Genomic DNA, 11,405 nt, shown 5'->3' on the forward strand with positions numbered 1-11,405 from the left:
GGAAGATTCAGTGAGACCCGGCCGGAAGTCGTGGTATCCATAGACACGCTATCGGAAATTGGGGTTGCTAGGAGGCCTGGGCGCGTCGGCTAGTGTGCGTTACGGCAAAAGTCCCAGAAGGTTACGATTCCGGCCCCGGTGAAGATGAAGACCTGCAGCCTGAGAGACCAAAACTTCAGTCTCTTAAGGTGACTGAAGATGTCGAACCAGGCAGCATGGCAGAGGCAGGGCCAGAGCTGCCTGTAGGGACTGACCAAGAGCCACAACCAGAGACGCAAGAAGAGGGCTTCAAAGAGGTGACACCGGCGAGTGCTAAGAATATACACCTACGACTGAAACCCACCTGGACGTCCGAGGAAGAGGCTCCCCACAAGTCCAAGACAGACATTTCTAGCGAGATTGAGCTAGGGATTCCCAAAGAGGTAAAGTCGGAGACATCCAGACAGATAGAGCTTTTCAAGGATTTGGAGGTCCTTGTGGACGAAAAGCATGGGGAACCAGAGGAGGAAGCCAAACCAGATGTCGCAGAGGATATGCTCATAGAGGCAGCTAAGGAAACAGATCTAGAGCTACGAAAGGAAACCGAGTCTGAGGTTCCAGGGGCCACAATCAGTGAGACAAGATTAGAGTTACTAGAGGGGACCAAACTAGAGGTTTGGGAGGAGTCACTTAGAGAGCAATATGGAAAGACGGGTCTGGAACCTACAGAGCAGACCAAACCGGAATTTCCAAGTGAGAAACTAAGAAGATCAATTGAAGAGGCAGATCTTCAGCCACCAAAGATGACCACACCAGAGATTCCAGAGGAGACACAAAGTAAGTCACCTGAGGAGAAAAGGACAGAGCCACATGAGCAGGCCATACCAGAGTTTCCAGAAGAGAAACCAAGTATGTCTACTGAGGAAACACAAAGAAAGTCAACTGAAGAGAAAATTCCAGAGCCACTAGAAGAGATCGAATCAGAGTTTTCTGAGGAAAAATCAAGAAAACCAATTGAGGAAACAGTTCTAGAGCCATCAGGAAAGACCAAACCAGAAGTTCAAGAGGAGACACAAAGAAAGTCAACTGCAGAGAAAGTTCTAGAGCCACCAGAGGACACCAAATCTCCAGATCAAAAAGATAAGCAGAAAAAATCAACTGAGGAGACAGGTCTAGCACCATCACAGAAGTCCAGATCAGAGGAGACACTAAGAGAGTCAACTGAGGAGCAAGTTCCAGAGCCACCAGAACAGACTAAACCAGAGTTTCCAAAGAAAGAACCGAGAAAGTCAACTGAAGAAACAGGTCAGGTGCCACCACAGAAGATCATACCAGAGGTGCAAGAGAAGACACAAACAGAGCCAACTAAGAAGATAGATTCAGAGTTACCATATAAAGCCAAACCACTACTTAGAATAGAGACACGTGTAGAATTTGCCAAGGAAGATAGGCCAGAACCAATCAGACTTAAGTGTTCTGTAGACAGGGATGAGCCAGAGTACTCTGACTATCAAACAAGAAAGTTGTTAGTAAAAGAAACTAAAGACGTTTCAAAAGACTCTGTGTTAGAGTCTCTTCCAATAAGTGAAGTAGACTCAGTGAATACAGATTATGAGTTTTCTAAAGAACTCCAAAATCTGTTTCAGTTTTCTGATACCAATTATGAATTCTACTCATATTACTCTGAGTCTCAGAGGGATTTAAAAGAGTCCTCTAATGAAAAGAAAGATCTGTCCCCAGTGTCAATGACACTGGTACCTAAAGATAAAGAAACCCAGCCAAAAAAAAGTACTGACCTACAATTTGGGTATCTTGAATGGAGCCCAGAGAAAGTTGCAGAGTGGATTTGCCAGCTAGGCTTCCCTCAATACAAGGTATACAAAAATGACATTTTTTGTAATCGTATACTCTCATTCCTCTACCTCTTATTCCTCTATCCTTACCTGAGCTTTTGCATCTTCACTAGAAGGAGTGTAGAAGAGGCATGGACTATGGTAGAGGTAACTTGGATTTTAATTTTGGCCTTTCCACCGATACATATTTGTATATTGGGAGAGGAAGGAAAGGTCACGTTTGTTTTTCCTATTCATCACAGTGATTATACTTCTCTGCAATCCTTGAATAAAGACTAAGAAATTTATGTAGGTTTCTTTTCATAGAAATTTGTATTTCTAAAAAGATTTCATCCAAGGTAGACTTTTTGGTACTTTGTTAGGTTGTTTTAGTAGCAACTCCCTTAACTTGAACTTGTACTATTAATCTTAGTGTCTGCCCCAAATGTATTATGTGTATCATGATCACCTAACAGTACTAATTTATATAGCCAATTAACCAAGGATAGTTTTCTTTTTTAAATAGGGTGAATCCTATTATTTCACTGCCAACTATGTTCCACAAACAAAACAAGATCTGAAATCTTTGGTACCACTGTAGTTAAAAATGTAGTTGAGGCAAGAAAGAAGCACTGGTTGTATCGTGCAAAAAAAAAAAAATTAAGCAGCAGTGTGAAATTTAATCAAGAGTTTAGATGGAAAATATGTGGGATTATTAAACTAAAATTTTTTATCAGTACAGAGCTAGAGACAAATATGATTTATTTATTCCTCCTCCCCTCCCTCCCTCTTTCCTTCCTTCCCACCTCCTTTTCTCTTTCTTGCTTTTTTTCTTCCCGTATTTGCCATACATCTTTTGAGTAATGTTCTCATTGTACTGATAGGAGTGTTTTACCACAAACTTCATCAGTGGCCGAAAACTCATCCACGTAAACTGCTCAAACCTCCCTCAGATGGGTATAACAGATTTCGAGGACATGAAGGTGAGTTGTGTATAATTTCCCACTAGAGCACTGAAACAGTGCTACCATCTCAAACCATCCTCCTTTTATTCCAACCTGGCCTCCAATTTCTCCCAAAGGTGTTATCATACTCCTAGTTTCCCAGGCTCGGAGTGGTTGCTTCCTCTCTTTCCTTTGATCCCCACAAAGATCCCAAGAACTATCAATTCCTCCTATAGCATCTGGTTTTCTCCATTCCCACTTTTTCAGACCTTTATCAGACCTTTACTAGAATGTACTTAGAATGTACCAGTAGCCTGCTTTTAGCCTCTGTCTATAGGCCCTTTGGATTCAAGGACCCTGCTTTTAGACTCTCACCTTCCAACTATTTATACAGCATACTACTCAAAGCTTCTTTGGATCCCCTCTACTTACAAGGTAGTCTCAACTCCTCAGCTTAGGATTCAGGCCCCTCCACAAGTTTTCTCCCACCACTGTTCTCTCGCCTGGTACTCTTCTATGTGAATCTTCTGCTTCAGCCTCACAGGTCCAGCTCACACCCTCACAAACCTGTCTTGTGCATTCTTCCCTCTGCATCTTTGCTCAGTTCCCCGCCTCCCCTGCAAGACTAATAGGAATCTTAACCATCCCTCAGGACCCAACTCAATTCTCATCTCCCCATGAAGTCTTTCCTGATCTTCCCAGCCCACAGTAACCTCTCCTCCAAAGCTGTCATACATTTTATGTCTCTAACACCTACAGAAGTGACTCACCTTTCCCTTTGTTCTTCCTACAAAATACTAAGATGACAGAGAATGTATAGGTGAGACTGGTGAGGGGTGCAGGAAGAAAGAAACACTAATTTTTTTCTTTTCTTTTTTCATGGAAAGACATTTTAAATATAGCAGTGTGTACATGCCAATCCCAAACTCCCAATCTACCCCTCCCCTCCCCGCTGGTAACCATAAGTTCGTTCTCTAAGTCTGTGAGTCTGTTTCTGTTTTGTAAATAAGCTCATTGTATCGTTTTTTTTAGATTCCACATATAAGCAAAATCATATGATATTTGTCTCTGTCTGACTTACTTCACTTAGTATGATAATCTCCAGTTCCATCCATGTTGCTGCAAATGCATTATTTCATTCCTTTTAATGGCTGAGTAATATTCTATTATATGTACCACATCTTTATCTGTTCATCTGTTAATGGAAATTTAGGTTGTCTCCATGTCTTGGCTGTTGTAAACAGTGCTGCAATGAACACTGGGGTGCATGTATCCTTTTGAACCATGTTTTTCTCTGGATATATGCCCAAGAGTGGGATTGCTAAATCATATAGTAGCTTTACTTTTAGTTTTTTAAGGAACCACCACACTGTTCTCCATAGTGGCTGTATCAATTTACATTCCCACCAACAGTGTAGGAGGGTTCCCTTTTCTCCACACCCTTGCCAGCATTTATTGTTTGCAGATTTTTTGAAGATGGCCATTCTGGCGGGTGTGGGGTGATACCTCATGGCAGTTCTGATTTGCATTTCTCTAATGATTAGTGATGTTGAGCATCCTTTCATGTGTTTGTTGGCAATCTGTATATCTTCTTTGGAGAAATATCTCTTTAGGTCTTCTGCCTATTTTTTGATTGGGTTGTTTGTTTTTTTGATATTGAGCTACATGAGCTGTTTGTAAATTGTGGAGACTAATCCTTTGTCAGTCGCATCATTTGCAACTATTTTCTCTCATTCTGTGGGTTGTCTTTTCGTTTTGCTTATGGTTTCTTTTGAGTTAAATTAGGTCCCATTTGTTTTCTATTACTCTGGGATATGGATCGAAAAAGATATTGTTGCAATTTATGTCAAAGCGTGTTCTGCCTATGTTTTCCTCTGTTTTATAATAACCAGTCTTACATTTAGGTCTTTAACCCATTTTGACTTTATTTTTGTGTATTGTGTTAAAGAATGTTCTGATTTCATTTTTTTATGTGTAGCTGTCCAGTTTTCCAGCACCATTTGTTGAAGAGACTATCTTTTCTCCATTTTATATTCTTGCCTCCTCTGTCATAGCTTAGTTGACCATAGGTGCATGGGTTTATTCCTGGGCTTTCTATCCTGTTCCATTGATCTGTATTTCTCTTTTTGTGCCAGTACCATACTGTTTTGATGACTGTATTTTTGTAGTATAGTCTGAAGTCAGGGAGCCTGATTCCTCCAGCTCTGTTTTTCTTTCTCAAGATTGCTTTGCCTATTCGGGGTCTTTTGTGTCTCCATACAAAGTTTAAGATTTTTTGTTCTAGTTCTGTGAAAGAGAAACACTGATTCTTCTCACCTGGCCAAGGGAGCACTGGAAGCCACTATCCTGTCTTTCCCATTTATAGTGATGCACTAGCTTGGTAAAAAGGGGAGAGAAAGTCAATCTTATTTATTCTAGGGACAAGCTAGACAAGATAGCACTTGCTTCAGCTTTCTGTCTTAGAAAATAATTCACAAAATATTTTAAACTATTCACTCCATCAAGTGAACAAAAGAACTCTGTGATAAATATTTGGAGAAGAATATAGATGAATTGCTTATTCCTTTCATATGCATGATTTTATGTTACAAACTAGAGCCTTATAAGCTTAATAATATCTCAGGAATTTTATTACACCTGCCTTATTGCAAGCTATTTAAATAGCACAAATTCATAACAACATGTCAGCAATTGTCACTAAACAAAAATATATATTTTTTAGAATTTTCAAATGATTTTAGTTTTACAGAACAGTTGCAAAGATAGTACAGAGAGTTCCCATATACTCTTTTAAAAATATATATTTATTTATTTATTGGCTGCGTCATTCTCAGTTGCAGCACGTGGGATATTTCATTGTGGCACGTGGGCTCTGTAGTTGCAGCACTTGGGCTCTATAGTTGTGGCACATGGGCTTAGTTGCCCCGCGGCATGTGGGATCTTAGTTCACTGACCAGGGATTGAACTGGCGTCCCCTGCATTGCAAGACCAATTCTTAACCACTGGACCACTAGGGAAGTCCCCCATATACTCTTAACCCAGCTTACCCTAATGTTAACATCTTATGTAACCATTTATCAAACCATTTATATATTTATCAAAACTAAGAAATTAACACCAGCACAGTACTATTAAACAAACTACAGACTTTATTCAGATTTCTGCAATTTTTCCACTGATGTCCTTTTTTCGTTCCAGGATCCAGTTGGGGATACTATCTTGTATTTAGCTGTTATGTTTCCTTGGTCTCCTCCAATATATGACAATTTCTTGATCTTTATCTTTCATGACCTTGACACTTTGAAGAGTAGTGATCAGGTATTGTGTAGATTTCCCTCAGTTTGAGTTTGTCTTATGTTTCCCATGAGATTATGCTTTGGGGGGAGACTATCACAGAGATGATGAGCCCTTCTCATCTAATCATATCAGGCAGTACATGGTATCAATGTGATTTATTACTGGAGATGTTAACTTTGATCATTTGGTCAAGGTGGTGCCTGCAGGTTTCTTCACTACAAAGTTACTGTGTTTCCCTTTTCATATTCTCTTCATTAGGAGTGGGTTGCTGAGTCCAGCCCATACTCAAAGAGAGGGGAATTAAGCTCCACCTCCTGGAGGGAAGAGTATCAAAGAGTTTATGGACATAGAGTAAATACCACAGTAATCGATATACTGGGGGAGGTGGTTTGAGGCTATGCAAATTACCTGTTCCTTCTTAAAGTTTTGCCCACTAATTTTAGTATTCATCAGTGTATCTTGCCTGCATCAGTTATTACTATGTTGTTCTAATGATGATTTTGTTTCCTCATTCCTTCCATGTTTAATTGGAACTCTGCTTAAGGAACTCTTCTGTTTAATTGTCCCTTCTTCCCTATTTGGGAACTCTTTCAGTTTGTCTCCTGTGTCCTTTTGACATGTTCCCGTTATTCCATTTTATTGTTTTTTAGCATTTTCTGGCACTACACTTTACTTCAGACGCATTTTCTATTTTCCTTGCTACAGCCCTAGAAGCAGGCGTGTTTCCAAGGAGCCCTGGTTGCTTTTATTAGAGAATGGTATTTAGAAACTAAGATGTGGTCACGAGTTGTGCTTGTTGCTGCTGAGGTATTACTGCTTCTAGGCACTCTCAGCAGAAGGATGTAGGAAATATATGTATATATACTAACCCATGTACACACAAATATTTATCTTATTTCCGTAAGCATGTGCTCGTACTGATATCCCCGACTCTAGTCCATCACCACAGGGTTCATACTAGCTTTCATCCTTCCTACTCCCTACCCCACTTTGCTTCTTTATAACTTCTTTCTCTGACAGTGAGAAACCTGGCTCTGCTTATTTATAAATATGTATCCCTATAAGAAACAAATTTACCAAAAGAGTACAGTATTTGTGTACGGTTCTTTCTGTCATTAGCCTTACACTAACTAGACAAAGCACTGTTTTTCAAAGTTAAAGTTATTTAGGTCAGCTCCTTTCTTCCCAGACCCCTTCAGTGAGATTTTGTCTTAATTTGTAATAAAGTTAGATTCACCTGCCCAGAGTTTATATTCCATCATGGGTTCCCACAACATCCTGGCTTTTAAAAATTTTACCTGCAGTAAAGTCACTCTTTTTAGTATACAATTCTGTGGGTTTTGACAAATGCACAGGGTCATGTATCCACCACCACAGAACTGTATAGAACGATTCTATCACCCTAAAACTTCCCGTGTCCCCACTGTAGTCAGCCTATCCCTCCACCTAATCCCTGGCAACCATTAATCTGTTTTTTATCCCTATAGTTTTTCCAGAACGTCACACGAATGAAATCAAATAATATGTAGGCCTTGAGTCTTGCTTCTTTCCCTTAGCAAAATGCATTTAACATTAATCCACACTGTTATATGAATCAACAAGCAGATCTTGAGGACATGATACATCTGCTTTAATAATGGTATTTTAGCTATCTAAAATGTACTCCTAATGGGCAGTTTTGCGTCAGGTTAAGAATTGTCTGTGGTGTGAATTTTCCAGCCTTGTAACTATGGCCAGTAGTTTTAAACAAACAAAACTCCATTCCACATACTCCTTTGACTGTGTTCTAGCAGCAATTTCACGGACTACATTCTCACTCAGAGGCAGAATATGAATTCAAATAGCAGTGTTATAACAGACCTGCAATTAAAACTAGACTTTGAAAATGCACTGACAGTTTAGGATATCAAGTGGCACGGTACTCAATGAATACAAAGTATGTTTTAGAGACACTGAAATTGTGGCAAAAGATATTTTAAAAGAATATACAAGTATAGGCACTAATAAAATAACTGGAACTTTAATGTCTGCTTTTTAGTGTTTGAGATTTCTTTCCAGGCAAATAAATTGAATAACTGAGTAATAATTTTTTTCTTAGTTAACTGAGCCCCTTATAAAGTTACTTATTAACCTTCCTAGAGAAAGTCATGGCTCCTAATCTGAACATATTATCTGCTCATATCATTGGTCAAATTGCTCAGCCAAGAAAAAGAAATGAACTCATCCATGGCTATCTGATGCAAGGGTCTAGAAACATCTTTAAGTGGTACTTTTAAAAAGATAAATCATGTGATGTTTCTCTTAAGAACTGTGTTTTGATAATGCCAGGGTAGGAAGCCTTTCAATGTGTTATCTCGTTATCATTTCCCCATAGAATTAGCTTAAGGGGTTAGCATTCAAGAGGTCTAGGAATCTAAGTAAAACTTACTTGATTTAGTTGTATTTTCAGGTTAATCCCATTAAAAAATTATCCTTGCATTACAGGTAATTTCTCAGCATACCCGGGAGCTACTGGGAATTGAAGAGCCATTATTCACACGCTCCATCAGCCTTCCCTACAGGGACAATATTGGCTTATTTTTAGAGCAAAAGTGTCATAGTGGAGTTAAATATGATTCCTTGACCTTGTCTGAATTTGTGCAAGCAGTGGGATTACAGGATTATGCTCCAGAAATAACCACCCCTGAGGAGGATGCAGCATTATATTCCATTGAACCACAGGGCAAGCCGTTTCACTTAGCTTGAAAATCAAATTAAATTATGTGGGGGAAGAAGTGTGGTATTTCTGCATTTTCTTTTTCTCTTCATTCAGGATCAGAGTTAGAACTGCTGGCTCCATTCCTAGTTCTGCCAGTGACTCACAGCACCTTCCCTTTATTTGTGTGTCAATTTAGTCCCTTGTTAAAACAAAGATAGCAATATTTCTCTTTCTGGGTAATTGTAAGAATTCCTGATAAATTCTAGTACTTCATCTGGTAGTAGGAGCACGATGGAGAAACAGACTAAAAGTAAAATCACCTGCCAACCCAGATAATCCTCTTCATAAGTGCAGGCAAGGAAACAGTTTTATTACTGAATCAGCATAAAATCAGACTGTGATGCACATTACAGGCAGGCCACTAAAGAGATTGCCAAGACAAGGAAATCTCACCCTTCTATATAGCCAGGCAGATATAATCCATTATTTACATGTTGACTGTCTGTATCCAAAGGAAAAATAAAAGTTCTCATATCTTTGTGACAAACAGAAAGTTACTACCTGGAGCCAAGCACTTAGGCTAAACCCCCAGCGTCAGGGAGACAAAGTGCCATCCTTCTAAATGCTCGCATTTCAAAGAGGCGGCTCCAAGGGCCCCCTCCCCCAAAAGACAGTCCCGGGATGGAAAACTGGCAGAAAGTTTATTCACCTTTTTAGAAGAGTAGCATACATCTCAAAAACAGAGAAAAAGGATTTATATTACAAGTTTTTAAAAGGAAATGTGTTATGCTGTTGGTGGGAATGTAAATTGATACAGCCACTATGGAGAACAGGATGGAGGTTCCTTAAAAAACTACAAATAGAACTACCATACGACCCAGCAATCCCACGACTGGGCATATACCCTGAGAAAACCATAATTCAAAAAGAGTCATGTACCACAATGTTCATTGCAGCTCTATTTACAATAGCCAGGACATGGAAGCAACCTAAGTGTCCATCAACAGATGAATGGATAAAGAAGATGTGGCACATATATACAATGGAATATTAGTCAGCCATAAAAAGAAATGAATTTGAGTTATTTGTAGTGAGGTGGATGGACCTAGAGTCTGTCATACAGAGTGAAGTAAGTCAGAAAGAGAAAAACAAATACTGTATGCTAACACATATATATGGAATCTAAGGAAAAAAAAAAAGGGTCATGAAGAACCTAGGGGTAAGATGGGAATAAAGATACAGACCTACTAGAGCATGGACTTGAGGATACGGGGAAGGGGAAGGGGAAGCTGTGACAAAGTGAGAGAGTGGCATGGACATATATACACTACCAAACGTAAAATAGATAGCTAGTGGGAAGCAGCCACGTAGCACAGGGAGATCAGCTAGGTGGTTTGTGACCACCTAGAGGGGTGGGATAGGGAGGATGGGAGGGAGGGAGACGCAAGAGGGAAGAGATATGGGAACATATGTATATGTATAACTGATTCACTTTGTTATAAAGCAGAAACTAACACACCATTGTAAAGCAATTATACTCCAATAAAGATGTTTAAAAAAAGGAAATGTGTTATGAAAAAGGAGGCGGGAAGTTCTCATTCCTTTTTGGCATCAGAGAACAAAATTTTAAAAATATTTTTTTAGATTTGTATTTACCTGTTAAAATAACATGGCTTATAGAACTATATCATTGACCATGGACTAGGGTCTGGGGTTTGTTTACAAGGCATTTTATATGGTAACTCCAGACTTTTATAAAATGAAATTCAGACCAGAGTCTGCCTGTGACTGGACTGTTCAAAAGAAATTAAAAATACTTCTTGTTGCTTGAATGACTCCAATTCCACTCTAGTTTTATAGACTAACTTCTCTTTCTCTTCCCAGCCACACTTCTTAATCCTAAGAACCACTGTAGGGCTACCATAATCCAGAAGGGCAATGATGTACCCTATCCAGTTCCTTACATCTGAATGAATAGTCAAAGGAATCCATTTCTTTTCCTACTGAGAGAAAGAACAGTGCCTCAAATTAGCATTCATGTCACGTGTTAATGTTTGATGATGAACCTAATTTTTTCCCAAGTGGACTAGCAAAATTTTATCTTACACCATTTAACACCATACCATTGAGTCTGCTTCGCTCACAAGCATGCAAAAAAGAAAAATGTAAATGATTTACCTAAGACCATGGTGGTTTACATGTAGAGTGAATGGTTTTGTTCCAAAGCACTTTAGCATTTGGCAAACAATAGTTCTGTTCAGTGACAGAGCATAGTCAGCACCATGCTTTCTCAACTTTATGGTTACTGCTTTGTTTTCTACTCTATTATAATTGACATAAAGTAATTGCAAAACGTAAAGGAAATAAATTTGAACTGTAGGTATAAAATCTATATTTTGTAGAATTATTTTTAGCCACTTAATATAAATGCTGGCTTTTTTTTGGTGGGGGGGGCTGTGTCGGGTCTTCGTTGCTGCGCACGGGCTTTCTCTAGTTGCAGCGAGCGGAGGCTACTCTTCCTTGCGGTGCGTGGGCTTCTCATTGCGGTGGCTTCTCTTCTTGCAGAGCATGGGCTCTACGCATGCAGGCTTCAGTAGTTGCAGCACACGGGCTCAGTAGTTATGGCACGCGGGCTCTAGGGCACGCGGGCTTCAG

The 11,405-nt window shown here is 39.5% G+C and overlaps 1 protein-coding gene across 1 annotated transcript; it reads left to right on the top strand.

Moving 5' to 3' along the window:
* The first annotated feature begins 110 nt into the window (after positions 1–110).
* Positions 111–8,797, top strand: SAMD15 (sterile alpha motif domain containing 15). Its single transcript, XM_029237156.1, has 3 exons — positions 111–1,853; positions 2,696–2,794; positions 8,537–8,797. The coding sequence occupies exons 1-3, from the start codon at positions 216–218 to the stop codon at positions 8,795–8,797; spliced, it is 1,998 nt and encodes a 665-aa protein (XP_029092989.1). The 5' UTR covers positions 111–215.
* The last annotated feature ends 2,608 nt before the right edge of the window (positions 8,798–11,405 follow it).

This window comes from Monodon monoceros, unplaced genomic scaffold, assembly GCF_005190385.1.
Source record: "Monodon monoceros isolate NGI ecotype Baffin Bay Population unplaced genomic scaffold, NGI_Narwhal_1 Super_Scaffold_21, whole genome shotgun sequence".
Lineage (NCBI taxonomy): Eukaryota > Metazoa > Chordata > Mammalia > Artiodactyla > Monodontidae > Monodon > Monodon monoceros.

Coding starts and splice junctions, on each gene's coding strand:
- SAMD15 (XM_029237156.1), top strand. CDS start 216: ATGGCAGAGGCAGGGCCAGAGCTGCCTGTAGGGACTGACCAAGAGCCA. Junction 1,854..2,695: donor TAGGCTTCCCTCAATACAAG/GTATACAAAAAT, acceptor TTGTACTGATAG/GAGTGTTTTACCACAAACTT. Junction 2,795..8,536: donor CAGATTTCGAGGACATGAAG/GTGAGTTGTGTA, acceptor CTTGCATTACAG/GTAATTTCTCAGCATACCCG.